Source organism: Epinephelus moara, chromosome 6 (assembly GCF_006386435.1).
Source record: "Epinephelus moara isolate mb chromosome 6, YSFRI_EMoa_1.0, whole genome shotgun sequence".
Classification (NCBI taxonomy): Eukaryota; Metazoa; Chordata; class Actinopteri; order Perciformes; family Serranidae; genus Epinephelus; species Epinephelus moara.
The window spans coordinates 31,580,847-31,601,401 of record NC_065511.1 but is presented as its reverse complement, the minus strand read 5'-3'; the positions used below and the strand labels follow the sequence as shown (position 1 = coordinate 31,601,401).

Here is a 20,555-nt window from a genome sequence, read left to right as displayed (position 1 = left end):
CAAGTGTTTGAGTTCATGTGTGATGGGGACATGATTGGGTTGACTTTAGCCATGAGTTCATCTCAAATTTAAAACCAACAAAGCTGTTGCACTGTCTTATCTCACAGGGTACTGAGTTCCTGTTTGTATCTTTAACAGAGAAAACAACACAACTACCACGACATTGATAAAATAATGATACAAAATCAATTTATAGATCAGAAACGGTGTTTTGACAACTTCCTGCGCAGTTAAATTCAGTCACTTATGGTCATTTTTGATACATCTAAATCTTTTCTGTTTATTTATTAGTTATTTATTTTTAATTTAAATTGAACTAAACGAGTGATCCACGATCAATAATCCATGTGTATCGCACGTCTAAACTGTAATTTAACATCGATTAATCAGACAGGATGTTGTGACAAGGTCACTCTGGCAGTCCAGAGAGGCGCGTGGGAGTCTTTGATTGGGGACAGACGGCTTCGCAACGTGAGCGCGCGCATCCACCACCTGAGGGCTCGCGGACAGTTAACGGGACCGCCAGTGAAGGGAGAGCTCGCGCAGGGCTCAGAATCACTTCTCTTATTTTGAATTAACCGACCGTTAAATTCAGTTAACGAAGGAGCTGAACGTTAAACTGACGTCGTGAATTAACGGGAGGGGAATGTCAACAGCCGGTAAGTGACTGAATTTAACTGCGCAGGAAGTTGTCAAAACACCGCTAACGTTTCTAAAATGATATTGTATGATTATTTTATCGATGTCGTGTGGCAGTTATGTCGCCTGAAAGCAACCTGTGAACTTATAGTGGAATTTAAAGCAGGTGAACTGCTGCGTTTCAATGTTTAATTTAGTTAATCTTCAAAGCATCAGACAGAGGTGATGCAATTTTAAATATTTCACATCAGTGACATTGTTGAAATCCCTACTGGTATTAATGAATTTTGGGTTGTAGAGAAGCTACTGGCCTTAAATAAGACTTGGAAATAAGTTAGTTTCAAAGCCATTTTATTAGGAAAGTTAAAGTATTGCATTAACTTCTGGTAGTTTCTATTATAATATGTGTTGTACTGTAGAGGATGGAGAACAAATACAAAGATGTCACTGTTAGGGGGACAGTGAACACTGAAGCAGTGACAGAGGGAGCACTGAGCAGATGAGGTGGCCAGAGAGCCCTCACGATTTAGGCTTTAATCCTTTTTTGGTTTTGTGAGTCGTGAACTGATAGAAAACACAGCTGTATTTTGAAATAGGTTTACTGAGGCAGTGCTTCTGACAAACAGACACAAACTGCTTGGAAACAGTGCACTTGTGTCTAGATTTTGAAAGGATGCTTTGCAAAATGTGCAGTATAGTTCACACAGACAAGCTTAAATAAGGTGGCAAGACATTGCTGAAGGTTTTTCAGGGAGGCACATGGGGTAAAGAGGTCGCACCAAAGTACAGGATTATAAGATGACAGCAGTTTCTCAGGCTGATTCTCTTATTAAAGGTGCTCATGGTTCCATTTTGTGAGACCTGAGATTTGTCAGTCGAGCCTCAGTCAACTCAATAGGCTAGTTTTTATGCTGATAATTTTGAGGTTACTCAGAGTAAGTTATTTCCCCAGTGCATGGCATTCAAGGCAGTTGGCCAGTAAATGTTAAAGCTAATGATGTTACTCAGAAATTCAGTGTTGCACTTCCTTTTCTTTGGGAACATGGCAGTGACAAATATAAATAGTAATAATAACAAGGCCAGAATCAGTGAACCAGCGGCCAAGATGCTTTTGGTCCCTATGGGTCAAGATCCAAAAAATCCTGGATCCTATACCGCCCATAATATGACTCGACAGCATATTTTGGAAGACCCTCCCTGCTTGGTAAACGCATACTTCCCTCAAACATCATGCCCCTTTAGTCTTTGTTTTAGCCTGGTTAGTCTTTTTTACTCCAGAAGAAGACTTAAACATATTAAGGTATTGCTCAGTGCAAAGAGCTGTACTTCTTTTTTAATTTTTCAGTCAAGCCAGTTTAATTTAAGATTTTGAAAAGAGGTGGGGTAAATAATGACAGTGTTGTATAGTATGTCCTTTTGTGATACAATATATTGTAGTTTGAGTGCAGCATGGCTGTTTCCTTGTTCTCCAGATGTTTTTATAGTAACTGCTGTGATTTCTGCATTTGGCATTTTTTGCTATTTACGTGTTATTATGTGTGGAATCACCTGCGTTGTGCTACTTTTGTTATCATGGTCAGTGTACAGTACATGTGATGCTAACACCACAGTATACTCTGTTGTTTACATGCCTTGTTTGTGCTTCATTTCAAAAGGAAGTATCTGCAAATAGCATCAGTTGTGCTATTCTTAGGCAGTTTGGGTGAAAGCAACTGATGCAGTCATGATATGTTGTGGACTTGTGCAGTGGTGTGGCGAGATCTCTGGGGACTGGCCAGCTTGCAGTAGCAAGGGACACCATGAATATGGATTTTTTTATTCCTGGTAGTTAATACTGACTAGAAAAATAGAAAACTCCTTAGTATACTCTAATACAACTGTTACAGTTAAGTAATAAATGCAACCTTAGAGAAATTGTTGTTAATGCAAGGTGAGAGTGGAGCTCTGTGGTCATGCATAATGTTGACACTGTCTTTCTTAGAAGGTATTTCTATAAGATAACTGGGCAAAAATCCTTTGTGACAATGCATTTATTTACTTAGTGGAGGCAGGATAACTGAATGCAAATATTTCTTAAACAAATGATAGTTGAGGTGTAAGGAGAAAGCTGTAAGACGTAATAAACATGGGTCTAATTTAGATAATCAAATTATTCTTGATTGCATATCTCTCCCTGTTCTGAGTATTTTCTTAATTAGAAAAGAGTTGTGCAGTGTTATACCCAGCACATTGCAACCTGCACCATCTTAACTCCCCAGATTAACATTTGGTCGTCATCACACAATGACCTCGATCACCGCACACAGCTGATGGAGGGACGGCAGCGGAAAAGTTTCAATTAGATGGAATAAGGCCCGGTGCCAAGATGACTCCACACTTGTGCTTATTGTCAGATGTTTTCAGTGTGTGTGTGTGTGTGTGTGTGTGTGTTTTGTTCATCAGTGAATTCCAAAGGATTGTCTAGCTCAGAGCTCACAGTATTTAAAGGAATATTTCACCCACAAAAAGTCTATTTATATGTCAGTTACTCGCCCTGTGCTATGTTCATTCATGAGGAAAAACTTTGATTTTCTTGCATGCCTCCATGGTAAACTAAGAAAATTAGTGATGAAAAACCGCATTAAAACATCTGTTCGTATATTCTCTCACCACTCGTGCTTTATAATTGAAGTCTCATTTATCCAGTTGTATGCGCAGTACTTACCAAACATGTATTTTCACACGCCTGGATGTGTGCATTTGAACTCTGCTCAGCATTTTATTGACCACAGTTCCAACACGTGTGCTTGTCCAGGCGCGCTACTTGTTGGTGAGTGAGACTTTTTTTATGAAGAAGTGTTTTAAATATTACAGTTTTAGTGAAATTGCATGTGTTTGGGAAGCACTGAGCGTACGACTGGATATATGAGACTTGGATTATACTGCAGGAGTTGTGTGAGAGTTTGTAAACAGATGTTTTAATGTAGTTTCGCTTCTATTAAATGTGTTTCCGTTCACCAAGACTTTATACCATTTTTGGATTCCTCTTGCACTATGAAGGCATGCAGGAAAAACAAAGTTTTCTTCACAAATTCAGTGTAACATGGGTGAGTAACTCATATATCAATGGTTATTTTGCATGTGAAGTATTCCTTTAACTAACTAATCAACTGTAACCAAACATGAGACACAGATGTAACTTGGACATTGTGTTCAAAATGTTAATGGTCTTTGTGTCTTCATATACTTTTACAATTCATCTATACTTTTGAAATAATTATAATTAATAGGGGTGGGAATCACCGGAGGCCCCCAGTACGATATGACAATACTTTGGTCATTATACAATATTATTGCGATTTTAAATGTTTTGCGATATGCTGAGTTTTGCAGTTACATATATTGCGATACATTACCTTTCTTCAAATGCAAATTAAAGAAAAACTTTGTCAGCATCTGTTTTTATCTAAAAGACAGAGTTTTAGTCTGTTAATATTGCTTCAATCATTTTTATTGCAGTAATGTGTATCTTGTGGACTGAAAAGGTAGCTGACTTTGTTTTATCGTAGTAGGCTACCAAAAGCTTAATTTGTATTTGCAACATTTATAATTTATATGATAAAATATTGATACTTGGCATTTAAGTATCAATACAATATTGCCATGCAAAATATTGCAACACTATACTGTACTGATTTTTTCCCGACCCTAATAATTAAGACTGCTTACCAACACACTTGAACAAAACACTTAAATTAAAAGTAGTGGATTACTTATCTTAAATCAGCTCCTATTCTACATTAATCTGAAACCAGTGGCTGACTGAAGTGGTAAAACTGTCCAAATCTGTATGCAGTTCTAAGTAAATGGGATTGAATATGCAGAACAACCATTGTGGTCCTTTGAGCTTTAAACTTTTTAAAGATAACTTAACGTGCATGTGTTTGAAATATTAAGCAACATCATCAGGCAAATGTCACCTAATGTTAAGTTATGATGTAACATCCATTACTGCTTCTACTCTGGCACTGCCTGCAACCATCAGCTGCTGCGTCGTATGAATGATGCCACCAGATCAGCACTTCACTAGAACTGTATTGATCAGATAGACTATCAGTAAAATGTCTCTGGGCGTTTGTTTGATAAGCACGGCCAAGATAGCTATCGCAGTAGCCCATTTGTGCATATTAAACATTATTAAAATCTGCCTTGTGGGGTGAAGTTTATACAATAATTGGGTTTAATATGAAAGAGATGTAGAAAATATAGGCTTGAGACAGAGAGCCATGTGACCTGAGAGAGATCCAGCCTGTGTCCTGGTTTCTAACTCCCACAGTCAATAGCAAGTATTGATGTCTCCACATTTGCATTGTGGCATCACAATACAGAGGGTCACTTTAGAGGGCTCCATGTTGTGCACTGTGTTGATTAAACTCCCCATCATGAAAATATGCAACCCAAATTAATGATACTTGCCATATGCCGTAAAGCAAAATCATCTTCTGAACAATGTTTTACTCAAACTGTTGATTTTAAAACAAAAGAACAGGAAATAGGACAGATTACATGTGACACGGGAGGCAAGAAGAGTGACAAAATCAAGAACATATTCAGTGTCTTTTTCAATGACACTGCTGAAATCATATTCCCTGCAAATCTAATCTGGCCAGATAACACCTTAATATGGTCACATAATCTGGGTAGAAAGAGGACAGGGGAGGTGCCACAGAGAGAGAGAATACATGGTGATAGTAGGCAAAGGACGATGGGAAAATTTCATGTCATGATTATCCTGGCCAAACAGTTGAGATTCACGTTATCATCCTGATAATTAAAAGAGTACGCTTAAAATGACACTAAAATACACTGGAATCACTTTCAGTTTAGTTTAGTTTATTTGATTTATACAAGGACAGCGTGCAATGACATTAATCTTTTCCAAGAAATGAAAACATGGTTAGCGAAAGGCTAATTTATTTCTAGCTGTAGTCCTACACATAACAAGTAGACACAACAAATGAAAATAAAATTAAATTTTTTTAACTATTTGAAATGGAATCATATCTTTGATCTAAAATTGCCAATGTTTGATTGAGATCTTTTGAGGTTGGTGTGCATGCAGCCTGTTTTTGCAGAGTGTCTTTTATTGTTGGTTGCTCAGCAGTCTCCTTGGGTGCTGCTGGACATGATATTCACGATTATCTCAATAATTGAAATTTACCACGTTCAACTTACTGTATTTTTTTCATCGCGATCTGCCATAAAATGGTCTATCGCTCTATCCCTAGGTGAGAGACCTGCAATGAAAAAGGATCGGTGGTAAATGTGGATTAATGTGGTGTGTTTGCTGTACATTTTTTGGAGGCTAATTCAAACCAGTAAGAGCTATAATACAGTTAGACTAGCTTCAGAAACTTTGTCTATGCATCCCTTACAGCTGCTTGTGGACAGTTTTGTTCAAACATCAGTCTCTCTTTTAAAATAATCCACAGCCCTGAACACATTAACTGTTTTGTTTTCAGCAGTTGTTGGGTTGACGTTCAGCCAATGAGTGCTGCCCAGTCAGTGCTTTATTTGCATCTGCTATAGATTCATTGTCTGCTGTTTGAAGACTAAACATTAATGAGGAAGAGGAATTACATGCACTGCATAACATTTTCCTATAGGATTTTGGTTTATGCTGACGATTAGGTGTGTGCCAAATCATATTGTTTATGATAATACCGGTATCATTTTAATATGGTTAAATCATATTGTGGTAGTGGCAGTATTCTGACTTGTTGATATAATGATGCAGCAACAACAAGCATGACAGAAAGCAAATTGCTACCAGCTTAGGGGTGCAAAGGTGTAGAATTTCACAGTACGATAACAGTCTCAGAAAATATCCTGATTTCACTGTATTACAGAATTTATATTATCCGTCAGAATGACCCTTAAGTACCCTGTGCTGTTGAAATTAATAATAAGATATTTTTTTATTATTTTGTCGTATCATCAAGAATATCATTATCTCAAAAATACCCTAAATGTGATATTATTTCAGGGCCATATGGCCCACCTTTGGTGACAGTGTAATTCAATTTTTTTATCCTACGTTATCAAGTAGAAATTAGTGGAGTTAATTATGATTATGATATTTTGTGGGTATAAAATATACAAGAGTAAAGGGGCACTTAAAAGATCACTAATTTTAACTTCTTATGTCTACCAACTTTTGATCTGGCCCCCAATAGTCCTTAAGTAAGTAGTTATAAAAATAACAACAATAACAATATGAAATTAACAGGGTCCCAGGTCAAGACGTGTAGTTTATCGTCTAAGTATATTATCATGTGTCATCAGTTAGCAGCCAGGCAGTGTTACAAAACCTAGAGGTTTCAGAGCTGCTACTTAATATTTTCATTATCAATTAACCTGCACTGCAGATTGATTGTTAGGTCTGTAAAGCATCAAAAAATGAAAATCAGTTGTCACAATTTCCTAAAGTTCAAGGTGATGTCAACAAATTTCTTGTTTTCTATGACCAGCAGTCCAAAATGTAAGACAAGGAAAAATAGTAAATTCTCACATTTAAGAAGATGGAACTCGAGAACATTTATTTTTTGCTTCAAAAATTACTTAAACAGTCATACACAAAAGTATTTATCTGGATATTAACTAATGCAGCTCTAGAGTGGTTTATTAATGACCCTAGCTCCACCTTGTTAGTTGTGAATATCAATGAGAAGTCCAATATGGCAAATTTATTGTAAATCACATGTAAAATATGTCCAGTTCAGTGAACTACTATCCACTTTTCTGCACTCAAAACTCTTCACACAGTTACAACAAAAACCTGTATGTCATTGCATTAGCTTGCTGAACTCTAACCAATCAGACTAGCATTTTACTTGTAGGACTGCCGAGTATCAGAGGCTGAAGTTTGCTGTAAAAGAGTTGGTTAAAGGACACACAAATATTACAGGGCCTATCACATATTTCAGCCTTTATCATATAAGGTAGGACTGCAGATCCGATGCTGCTCTGCGGGGTCCTGACAGTGTGAAGCAACAACTTCACATGCACAGTTTTCCCAGACACCCTGCATGTTCTTATATGAGAAGTTATTTGAGACACTTGCCACCTCACCAGGATAAGGTTAGGCAACACAAGAACACGTGTACCCTCACACTGCTTCTATACACTCACACACACAAACACGCACACACACACACACACACACACACATGCACTTCCCTCATCACCTCTTCCAGCTACTGTCGTCAGTTGTCTGGTGACACCTCAACCCAATCACAGAGATAGCAGACCTGAGAGCGTGTTCATTTGGTAGTGTTGGCAGGAGGTACAGTAGAGGCCTCAAGGTCAGGACTGCCTCCTCACACATTTTGTTCATCACCTAGAAACTGAGCAGCATCAGTCTGGGAAAGTCTGTCTTTATTATTTTGTGGAAATTAAAGACTTAAAATGCTACTGTACATGGTAGAGTCCTGCATCAGATACCCAACGAGTGACCTGCAGAAAAAGATGATTCGCAGGTGGTTTTTTGTCCTAATGTTATGTCTGGGGTGAGTTTGGGGTGAATAGAATAAGATGCTGGTTTAAATCTGCTGACTGCTGACTTTGAGTGTCGGCTCCATCTTCTGTGCCAGCTGGAATATAAGAGCTGCTGCAATCAGTCAAGTCAAAGTCAAGTCACTTTTTATTTATATTGTGCCTAATTATAACAAAACAAAACAATCAGGCACGTTACCAACAGGCACGTTCACGGTTGAGATGTGCTGCTCAATATTATCAGAATAATAAAAAATAGTTATTAAGATTGTATTTCCTGAATTACCTTTGTTTTAACATATATCATCAAAGTTTTGCGTGTATGAAATGTCACTTTATGATCTAAATGATCTACCGTGAATATATTAATTTTATTTCACAGTTTTTTCACAGTAATAAATAGCTTGTTACTAAAATGTTGAGGCAGAGGGTACTTGAGGGTGAGAGGCTGTCAGCAAATAGTTTGTTGAGCACAGGGAAATGGAGATCTGTGTGGGTACATGAGACCCTAAAAAAGAGGGTGGATCACAGGGAGTACCACCAGTTGGTCCAGGAGCTTCGTCTCGCTGGCTGTTTCCAGGCATATTTTATGATAATCCAGCAACCACTACCACCAGTTTCTCCTCCATTGTTTACCAACCCTGTAAATTTGTTGTTGTGACCACCACAGAAGGCCCACCTCTCAAATCATCCCATTGGACAATGGGAGGGAGAAAAGCCGAGATGACTTGGGGGGCTTTTCCACTCTGAGTTGAAGTGTTTTTAACTCGAGGAGTTCAGGTCACTCTGGCAAAAATCCCGGGTGCCTAGAGCGCAGAAACGCAAGGTGCATTACACAAAAACCGCAAGAAAAAAGCTTCATTCTCATTAAAAACAGTTACCAAAAAGCGCCTCCAGCTGCTAAAACACTTTCTGTATGATCAGGGCCCATTGCACATCACAGTTCTGGTTTGGGTGCAGGTCTTGAAAACTGGACCCGTGCAGGACTCTGCCACATGATATGGTTTAAGTCCAGTTCTAATATTTACATTTTCGTATCTGGTTAATGAACTACCTTGGTAAAATTTCACCAGTTTTACTAAATTTAGCGTTGTTAGCCTAAGCAGTTAACTTATTATTTTAATGCATTTTGGTTGAACTTATTAAATCCTGGACTGGCATGCATTCTTGTCTCCTTTATGATATTTGCACAGTGAAAGAGAATAAGAGATGGGTCAAACAAAGAAGACTTTTATGAAGTTTTATAGCAGTTTAATGCATGAAATCAGTCATTTTCCCTCTCGGCCAGCAGTGTATAACACCATTTATTGCATGATGGTCCACCACATCAAGGGACAATTATGCAGCAGACTGTATGTTAATTACACTGGCCAAAACAGTGCACTACATTGTTTATGTATTCATTCACGTGGAACATGTTATGTCTCAGATTCTTGTGATCTGTTATGAATGACACAAAGTGAAATCTATATTTACAAGTCTGCATAATTTTTAGTGGGTTATATATGTTAGATTCAGTGCCATCAACTGCTTTTCCCCATGCAATCCCAAAACCCTGTGAATGCCATCTTACCTGTGTGTGTTTATAAAGATTCTTGCCACCTTCTATCATGGTATGACTCTTACGTAACTCCTCAGGGGATTAGCAAAACCACGGGTGAGATTACCAAAGTAACGAGCGCAGCTGTAATCCACAGCATATCACCATCTCCACAGCAAGACACACTACCTCTTCACCCCCAGCCAACCCACAGTCTAGCTTTATCTCAGCTCTTCATCTGAGCTACAATCCCAGTCTCAACCTTTGCCCAAGAAAATCCCCTCCAATTCTTCCAGTCTATTGGCTTTAATCCACTATTGCTTATTTATCAAAGATTACTCACCCTGTACCATTTGGTTTTTCTGACCCAAATTGAGGGCCCTGTAGTACAGTCCTTTTCTGTAACTCACCATTCCTCCCTATAGAGCTCTATATCCACCAGTACATAGAAATATGTTCTGACGAATATCAGCTGCACTTCAGAAAGCATATTCTTATACTCCCTGTGACATATTTAGTATTACAATTGTGTTTATTCAGATACTGATTGTTAAGCTATGACGAGCAGATTGGTTGGTTGGTCCCCACCCTTTGGCAGGTACAGATTTTGTCCTAGGAGGCTGGTTTTTTGGCATGGAGGTCAAGTGTTTGTGTTCATGCTAATTGGCTAAAAGGGGGTGTAGCAATGTTTCAGTGTTTCTGAGGTCGTGTTTGTGAATGCATGAACGTGGGGATACATGCGCATTCAAGGTCGCCACCATTGCGAACTTGTATTTGTTTTTCAAAGGTACAGAAATGATTTTCAGAGGATACAAATAAAAAAATAACTAAATTCTTTCTCTCTGTTTCGATTCACAGGAATCATTATTTCCCAGGTAAATCTGGATGAAGATTTCCCCTTTTGTTGTGACAGAGTTTGGCCTTCAAGTTAAGACTGTCTAAAGGAAAACCTCCACAATATTTGACTGATAAAATAATCAACAACTCAAGGACTGCATGAGAGAAACGTAAGACGTACTCCTCAAACGGTAGGTTTCTGATCACCTTACATTTAGAAATGTATCATATAAAGCACACAAAAGATTTGAATTGCTATGAAATGTAAATATATGCAATGATTTTAAAAGAGAACGGTTTCTTTTGAGACAAGAAGAGTCAACAAGATGATCACTGAAGCATCTGTTTCAGCAGTTTTGTACTGTATACCTTACCATTCTCTTTTTGTTTGTTCTTATTTCTTTTCAAGACTGGCAGTGTGTAAAACAAGAAGGTCCTAAAGGATACAAAACAGACAACCAACATCTCAGTAAAGAGAACTGAAAAACCGGTAGACTCTTTAACTTTCCCCCAAAAGCTCAGTGCTTTTACTGAACATGTATCATAACGGGAGGTCAACACATAAGCAAAGATGAACCCTTACGTCACGTCACACTTCAGGAGGGATCTCTTTCCCCATTTCCATTTGTTGTAGACTTTTGTCAACCCTGCTGTTACTGGGTGAATGAAATGGCTTCTTCTATACTTGTACAGTCATAGCAGTAGCTCTTGTCTGTTGTTTTTCAGTCCTCTTTGTACTCACCACAGTGCAGGGTTTGATTGTGTCTACTGTTTCAAAGAGGATGTGGATACTCTGTATTCTTGTCAGCATTCAGAATTCAGAGTTCTCGGAAAATGTATGGACAAGGTAAATACTGACTCTACCAGCATACCTTTCATTCCCACATATACTTGCACATTTCTTTTTTGCTTTATTTAAAATTTTGTCATTTTTTTGCATGTTTTTTATTGGCATTGCATCTTCATATGATAATCTTTTGTTTTGTTTGTGGAAACTCTCTCTGTTGTTCAGGTAGCCTTTTGTGATCTGGTTCAAACACAGATGATGAGTAAGAGACTCCGATCCACAAACCCAGTTACACCCTCAGCCACTTAATTCTCAGCACTTCTCAGCTCCTTTCCCATTGATCTATCTACTTTGGCATCTGACGTCCAGGAATACATAGAAAACTTTCCCAGGTGACCTGTGTACTTACCTTTTCCCATCATGTAAATCTTCCACTTAAAGCTAAAAGAAATCAGTGTTGGAGATAGATCAAAGTAAACTCTCTTTGTTGTTTTCTTCCTTTCTTTTTATCTTTTGTCAGGCGTAGGAGCTTTCTCAGCCGTAATGCTGAGCTGTAATGAGGTATGTCTGCTCTGAGAGGCTAAACTGTTGAAGGTGATTGCTAACAGCCATGTAGTTCAGATCAATATTACTGATTACTTGACAATGGCCATCAAACAGATGTGCAGACCCTTGGAAATAAAATGTGAAATTGTCAAAGCAGTGACATGATTGAACAGGAAATGGCAAACAAAACATGGTTCTTTCAGTTGGGACCCTCTTATTGGGCAAAGGCAACAGTTCCTTGACAACTGCAGTTTAACACTTAATGGTGTGTGCTGTATTCAATGCTTTATGCAAGTCATATTGGCACAGAATTAGGAATGACAAGTAATGACAGGAGGCGTTTGATGCACTGAAAGTACTGTACTCTTTGTTTCCCCATGCCCATACCAAGGGGTTGTGAAACTGAAGAGTACTTTGATCGTAAGAATTGGCATGTTTTTTGTTTTTTTTTACTTTTTTGACTGCATGTCGGGAATGTTTTTATCATATTGTCACGTTTTAAGTTAATTAAGCGCATTTGTTTGTCCTTGTCTGGCTGCATCTTGTCACAATATATTTTAGAGGAAACCCTGTAGTGAGCTGTTTAGCTTTTACATGTTTCCATCTCCATGCTACTTCTCCATCATTGTGTAGGTTTTATCATTCAATGCCTGCTCGAGACCTCCCCTTTTATTGTTTAGAATTGAACAGAGCCAATCCTGCATGTTTTTGCGATGTCTGTTGAGGTCATTCCAGCACTACCACTCCTTGTCAGAAGAATTCTTGCAAATTAACACAAATAGACTCCTTGGGCTACTACTGACATCCGTTTTTTTCAGCTCACCTCACTCAGTGAGTATGCTTTAAGGACATTGGTTGTTGATGAACGCACCTGTGGACCTACTTCAAGAAATCCCACTCTGTTTGCTGACGGTTCTATCACTGGAACGATAGACTGTATTGGGAGACATCATTTCAAGTTGAAGGAAGTAAGTGACTGATCAGTGGCCTTGGAGGAAATTATCCTCTGGTTAACTTTGGCCACTATGGACTTGCAATTATCTCTTCATTAAGAACGACTGAAAGACTGACTTTGTTAGCACCACACAGTTAATTGACTGTGCAAAGGTGCTTAATTGCCACATCAACAATCAAATCAAGTCTCTTTGAGGAATACGGAAATACTGTGCACCATTAAAGAGAGGGGACTTTTTAGTACATGATGGGAGCGGCACGTGTGAAACGCCGCTTCAGTGCTGTGGTGGATGGGCCAGTTGAGGAGGAGGAGGTCATGAGGCTGGCACAGAGTGCTGCAGATACGGCTAGGGCAGGGGGGAGTCCAACGGGGTCAGGGACCCCAACCAGCCCCTCCCCGACCCATGCCCTGAACGGCAAACCTCTACCTCTCCAGAGCAACACCAACAATGCACGGAGGCAGAGTGCCATTGGAGAGTCAGTTGGGGGAGACGCAGGAGAAGGCGGGGTGAGAGCAGGAGGAATGTGCTCAGGGCTAAGAGGCAGTAGTGTAGGAGGAAGAGGAAAAGGCCATTCATCCTCGGACCAGGAATCACTCTCTTCCCCCGTCACTACCAACCGCCGGCGCACCAGGCGCTCAAGCCGCCGGCCCCGTCAGCGCTTTGTGGGCAAGGACGGACGCTGCAACGTCACCTTCGTCAACATGAGCGAGAGGGGCCAGCGCTACCTTAGCGACCTCTTCACCACCTGTGTGGACATCCGCTGGCGCTGGATGCTGGTCATCTTCACCCTCTCCTTCCTTCTCTCCTGGCTGCTCTTTGGATTTGCCTTCTGGCTCATTGCCTCCTTGCATGGGGACCTCTCCATTCGGCTCACCCCCAGCTCGGGTTCCTCTCCAGGTTCCGGGGAGGCGGGGTCTGGAGGAGAGTCTGATAGAGAGGCAGTGGTTGAGGAGCCGTGCTTCCTTCAGGTGAACAGCTTCATGGCGGCCTTTCTATTCTCCTTGGAGACGCAGACATCTATCGGTTACGGCTTCAGAAGCGTGACCGAAGAATGTCCCCTGGCGGTGGTGGCGGTCGTTTTGCAGTGCATTGTGGGCTGCATTATTGACGCCTTCATCATCGGGGCAGTTATGGCAAAGATTGCCAAGCCCAAGAAGCGCAACGAGACACTGGTGTTCTCTGACACAGCTGTGGTGGCGCTGAGGGATGGGAAACTCTGCATGATGTGGAGGGTCGGAAACCTACGCAAGAGCCACCTGGTAGAGGCACATGTTCGAGCACAACTACTGAAGGTAAGTGGAGGGAGATGGATGATGATATGATGATAAAAAAAGAAACGGGTCAAAGTTTGGCAGTGATAAAATAGAAAAGCCTTTCTGTTTTTGAGAAACAGGTCAAAGAGGTAAATTGGAGATAGAGAAAACAAACAGGTAAGGCAAACAGTTGCAGCAAAAAATAGAGGTTGCTACTGTGAAAGATATTGGTAGAGGAAAAAAGGTTGCAGTAGAGGGAAAGAGAGAGCGCTGAGACCATCTGGCCTGTATCCTGTGGACCATAGTTAATGAGAGCTTGTTTTATTTTCCCTCAGGGGTTAGGAAGATTTACCATGGATTAACTTGCCCATAGTTCTTTAACGGAGAACCATTGTCCTTCGTCATCTCAATTTCCCTTATGCGTGCTGGATGTGGGTTAGCTTATTGTACTGTATGTATGCTTGTGTTTACCTTACTGTCTGGCCTGAAATGGGTAGTTTTAAACATGTTTTGTGAATGTTTTGTCATCATCAGTGCTGTTTGTGTATATATGTGCGTATGCTGCCAGGGTTGTCCGGAGGGTCAAAATCTGTGGAACACTGGGGCTACAGGATTGACAATTTGATCTCTCTTAATATCATGACCATATCAAAGTTCAGCCTGGGCAGATGGGATTATGTTTGCGAGGATCAAAGAAATACAATTCTAAATGCTGGGACTGGATATTGTTCCATAGAACGGGTTGGGTCTGTCGTAAGCCTATGCATGGGTGATATGACTAAAAACTTGCATAGTCAAATTCATACGAATATAATAACCAAACACTAAGCTTTTGGGTCAGGGTGAGAAATGTAATTTTAAAGATTACCTTAGGAAAAGGTGTCAAGTGTATTTAAAATTTTTCATTTACAGTATTCAAGGTGTGGATGAATGCCCTTTCTTTATACCATTGTGTTGCATTTTACAGCCAGAATTTCATTTTGATTTTACTTTACTTGATCATGTCAAGTCTGCCTATGCCTGATGTTTGTTTCATATTGGAAATCGTTCTAGTCTCCATTTGATATTTTCCCAAGTGAAAATCAATTTTGCAACATCATAACATCTAATGTGGAAAGTTTCATGTATCAAATAGTGGCTTTATTTTGCTCTCCATTCCCAACCTTAGCCAAGGGTAACCGAAGAGGGGGAGTTCCTCCCGCTGGACAACATGGACATCAACGTGGGATTTGACACTGGCACGGACCGCATCTTCTTGGTCTCGCCAGTGACAATTGTCCATGAGATCAACGACGAGTCACCCTTCTTTGAGATCGACCAAAAGACCCTGGAGAATGACTCTGAATTGGAGGTAGTGGTCATACTCGAGGGCATGGTGGAGGCCACAGCCATGACCACACAGTGCCGTAGCTCCTATCTGGCTTCTGAGATCCTCTGGGGACACCGCTTTGAACCAGTGCTCTTCGAGAGGAAAGACTGCTACCAGGTCAGAAAGGAAGGATGAAGAGATATATAGGAAACATATGGACCCATCCCTTAATGCTTTGTCTGAAGTGGTATCTGTTACTTCGCTTTAAGTTGGAGGGGTGCATATATTAAGTGTTTATTAGCCACAGTAACGGCGTGGCTCCAGAGCAGGGATGTCTTTGACTGGTCATGCATGTAGTTCTGTAGGTTAATTGTGCAACTCATCGGTTAACTGCACTGCGCACCAGCTGAGTCTGGTGGGAGCTAGCTAGCAGGGACACTCATTTAGCAATTACTGCTGGTAAACTGTCCAGACCCAACAGCATTGCTGTGGAGACATTGCACCTACCCTCCTGTGTCCCCTCAGGTCGACCTGGTGAATAAGCAGGTCAGTTTTGAGCTGTAAACCCCCTTTAGCATTGTTAACTATCACTGTTAGCTCTGTTAGCCCCGTTAGCAGTGTCAGCACTATTGGTGCAAATGTCGTTAACAATGCTAAAGGGGTTTTGCAGCTCAAAATGAAGCTGCTTACTCACTGGGGCTACCTGGGGGGAGACCAGAGGGTTGCCACCATGTTTCAGTGCATTGCTGAATGAGCAGCGCCACTAGCTAGCTCCCACCTGAGCCGGGTTGTATGCAGTGCAGAGTGGGAAAGGTTAACATTACCAAACCAGTGGAGACCGGACAGTGAGCAGCTAGCACTACACCAAAACATCATTCACATCATTTTGCTTTTTTTTTCCCCTTTTTCTTTTCTTTCTTTTGGTTTCTTTTCTTTCGGTTTCCAGCATATGGGTGCCAGGGTATCAAAAGCAAAATTAACTGAAAACTGGCATCCCTACTCCAGAGATGTTAATGTTGGTCAGTTGGTCCACCACCACTTTGGTCCAAATTGAAATATCTCAACCGTCAGATAGATTGGCAAAATTTTCAGATATTTGGTTTATGACCAAACACAAAAACTGTAAAATTATATTCTTATCAGCCTTAGCTGATGTGATGTGATAGAACTGTCCCTGTGATGATGTTTTTATCTTGTCCTGTGAAGCAATGAAATGTAGCACTGTTCCCAAGATGAATTTTCCTTAGGGGACAATAAAGTTTACCTTACCTTACCTTACCTTACTTTGTACTAAGTGCTAAATATTAGCATGCTAACACACTACAGGTAAATATTAGAGCATGGTAAATATTAACCTGCTACACATCAGTATGTTAGCATTTATCTCAAGGCCCACCTATACACCCACATACAGCTTCACAGACCCACAGAGTGGCTACAGAATCTTTTCTTGCTACCTTACAATAATATGTGAAAAATTATTTTTTTCCACCTTTTTTTCCAGGTGGACTACTCGTTCTTCCATCGAACATACAAAATCCCGACGACACCTTCATGCAGTGCTAAAGAGCTGGCTGAGCAGAAGTACATTCAAAGCTCACGCTCATCATTCTGCTATGAGAACGAAGTTGCTCTGCAGCTCGTCTCTCCTGATGATGAGCCTGACCAAGACCCTGAGTGTCCCTCTCCAGCGACCCGAAGGCAGTCCCTGGCAGAACATCTCCACTACAACTGAACCTGTGGGATAGAAAGCCTTAAGGGAAAAAAGACAAGAACTTGACCCAGAGGTTTAGAGGAAGAATAGGCACAAAGAGAGGGTTAGACCGGGTAGGAATGGGCAGACCAAGAGAGACAGGATTAAAGATACATAGCACCAGTGCCAGAATAGAGGACAGGACGGAACACTGTTAACAATGACTGGACAGAACAGAAAGGACAGAATAGCAAGTGAAGAGATCCATTAGAACTTTTAAAAGTTTTAAAGATTTAGATAAGTAGCACTTTATCAGATTACTGTAGACTGCACAGGGAAAGGAAATGAACAGACTGAGAGACAGTGGGAGGTTATGGAGAGAAGAGTTACTACACTGGCTTAGTTGTCTGATTGGTCCTGGCAATCTTTCAGGATCATTGAAAACTTGTCTGCTAAGTCTCACATCTGGCCCGTCACTACCACAACACGCCCATCTGGCTCCAATGCCTGAGTGGCAGAACATGCAACAGCACCCCATGGTGGTTCTACCATGCAACTGCACCTCCAGTTTTATTACCTGTGGACATCTTTGACCTCTTTTTGAGGTGGCTTCTGTATAAAGTGAATGGAAGTGTATCTTCTGAGGTACAACTCAGGAATGTATTCAACTATGCTGACTTATCATTTTACTGTTTTATTTTGGTATGGTAAGTATGGATAGTGCACTGTTGAGAATGTAGTTGGGTTTTAGGCTAGGCTACTTGTAGAGCCAAGGCAGAGCAACGGTAACATGGAGAAACGGCTGAAAACTAGCAGCAGTTTTGAGCAGTTTCTTTTCCATGTTATGTACTGTATGTTGTTTGTTTTTTGGCTATATTTTTCTATGTGTCATGCAAAAAAAATGTTGACTGATTGTAACATTTGCTTCATTTAATCTTAGATTTTGTGTTGAGTCGAATGGCATGTGGTCTGAGGAAGCATTGTGGTGTAAGTCAGACTACTGCAGTGGTACAAAATGACAGACGATGGCTGTGTCCGTACTAGTTGCACTGCTATCCACAACATCCTCTCATGTCCTAAAATCAACCACACTGTATTGTTTTGTTCTGTTAAGTTTGGATCGTAGTACTTAGCGACCGAGCTATGGCATTATAATCTTTTAAGTGTCTTGGCACTTGGAAGACCCTCGATGGTTTGGACTGAATCCAAGTTTAAAGGGGTTGCTCTCATTGACTCTGTAAATACACAGGAGGCCTCAAGTGACCTCCAACATCACTACAACATAACTCAGTGGAAGAGGTGTTATGACGATGGTGATGATGGCTTGCCGTCTCTCCACCTTTGAGAATAAACCGTTTGACTGACATCTGCACAAGTGGATGAGGATTGGACTGGAAACTACACCACATTCATAGTCAATAAGTCAGTATTTTTGTGCCCATAAAATCATGTGACACCCTACTTTAATTCTGATGTGTTACAGTTGTTTTTTCTCGCAGATTGTGAGAACAGTGTGGTGAGTGGTGCCTTCATAACAAACCAGAGATTTTGGCCCTTCATCTGCAGCAGTTAATTTCATGTTTGAAATGTGCTTAAAGCTTATTTTTATCATGTGTATTTGCATACTGCTGCTTATGCAAGAGTGTTTTTTCACTTTAACATTTGCAGGATGTTCTAAGTAGGCGAAAATGTCTAAGCTGTGAATCTGCTCGGTAACTGCGTCGTCTCAATATGACCATGCACTGATAACGTAAAGAGGCATTTAGCTGTATTGTGTTATAGACCATGTTGTAGTTGCACTTTGTAATTATATTACAAAGCACTTGGATTGTTAATTTAAGACCCTGTAATGATTTACAGTAAATTATGCCACCTGAGTGTTTAAGTGTTTCACTACAGAAAGTGTTGGTAAAGGTAACGCAGTGTCAGGAATGCAACATGATATTAAGTGTTGACCAATAATCAGCCCGTCCAACGCACATCCTGGGAACCTTTTCTTTGTACTTTGCACTAAAGTAGTATATGAAGATTGATATCACTAATTAAGCTCTACAACAGCACAGTAGTGTTGCTGGATCAGCACGTTTAACCTCAATCCATCAGTCGCAGTGTTTCAATTCAGTTTTTGAAATTTTTTTTTTATAGTTACCTCGAGGTGAGGTAAGGTATTGATAACATATTATCTGTTACAATTAGTGTTCCTGCTGTTTAATGTTTGTGTCCTCCTTTGCACTTCTCCTTTGTGACTGCCATGTTCTATTTATAGGCTGCGCGGTGGGTCATGTCTTTCACCCTGCCTCCACTTGTAACTTGAACTTACTGCACCATCACTTTAACTATGAAGGCGCTTTTTAAAAACCCCAGAAAGAAATAGACACATTATTTGGTCATTTCACTGGTTGCTTAGGATTCACTTCTCACAGTACACACATTTTTAATTGTAGGTATTTATAATACACATTGTGTAAAATACATAGTATACTGTCATACATTTTTAATAAATGAGTGAGATGAAAACAATAAAAGCTGTACTACCTTTCCAAGGTTATTTTTCTAAAGAGATAGGGAAACTTCTCTGCTCCAACACTGAAATGTAATTTAAGAGCTGCCTCAGGCACAGAGCAGCTCCAAATGAAGCTGAACTGTGTTGTAGAGCAAATAAAACACTGGAATGGAATTGTAATTATTGGTTGCTTCTTTCTTTATTCTCCCTGTAGCTCAAGAGACAAGCCTACTGCCCATTTTAAAAATGTCACAGATGGCAAGTGTTGTTTATCACTGCTCTCACAGTCTCAGCTGCATTTACATTAAACTGCTATGATTAGATTTTTAACAAAATGCAAAAGATAAGGGGATGCAGATTGTGCTTGTAATGTCCTCATAGAGATTAACGTTTATAGATACACATCAAATGATCAAACCCTGTTTTGTCACAGAACTTTTGTTTTTCCTGTGCAATGTCCATAACTTGATATTTTCAAGGAACCTAAACCTTAACCAAACTATTTATTTTTTTTTAACAGGAAAAAGTGGAAGAATGTGGAAACTGTGATGTAAATAAAACTAAATATCTTGTATTGACAGAATTGTACAACTTTTACAGTTTAAGTTTGGATTTCTTTTTATTGTGTTGTCAGAAATGACCTGTGAGATTTGGCAAAACTATCACTGCTGATAATTGGAAGAATAAAATGGCCTCTTGTTGGAATAATAATGACAATAATCTTTATAATTTATATGGTATGAAAAAAGCAGGATATATAGCCTGCCATTAAAGTGCAGATGGCCATAGACACATATAATTCCTCTAGGAATATGAGAAGGCCTATTTGAAAATAACTACCAGTGACATACAAAAATAAAATATGTTCATTATGCTACTATGTTAACGCTAATATGTAAAATATTTAGAAATATAATATATGTGGTACATAAAATAAAATATAAAATATGTGTATCATA

At 39.9% G+C, this 20,555-nt stretch overlaps 1 protein-coding gene across 1 annotated transcript; it reads left to right on the top strand.

Moving 5' to 3' along the window:
- Positions 1–532: 532 nt before the first annotated feature.
- Positions 533–19,817, top strand: kcnj14 (potassium inwardly rectifying channel subfamily J member 14). The gene is made up of 6 exons (XM_050047853.1): positions 533–659; positions 10,571–10,740; positions 10,959–11,396; positions 11,562–14,130; positions 15,260–15,577; positions 16,905–19,817. The coding sequence occupies exons 4-6, from the start codon at positions 13,081–13,083 to the stop codon at positions 17,133–17,135; spliced, it is 1,599 nt and encodes a 532-aa protein (XP_049903810.1). The 5' UTR covers positions 533–659; positions 10,571–10,740; positions 10,959–11,396; positions 11,562–13,080; the 3' UTR covers positions 17,136–19,817.
- Positions 19,818–20,555: the final 738 nt, after the last annotated feature.

Excerpts from the sequence above, each read along its gene's own strand:
- kcnj14 (XM_050047853.1), top strand. The coding sequence starts at position 13,081 with ATGATGGGAGCGGCACGTGTGAAACGCCGCTTCAGTGCTGTGGTGGAT. Across the intron at positions 14,131-15,259 it reads TTCGAGCACAACTACTGAAG|CCAAGGGTAACCGAAGAGGG; the intron begins GTAAGTGGAGGG and ends TCCCAACCTTAG. Across the intron at positions 15,578-16,904 it reads AGAGGAAAGACTGCTACCAG|GTGGACTACTCGTTCTTCCA; the intron begins GTCAGAAAGGAA and ends CTTTTTTTCCAG.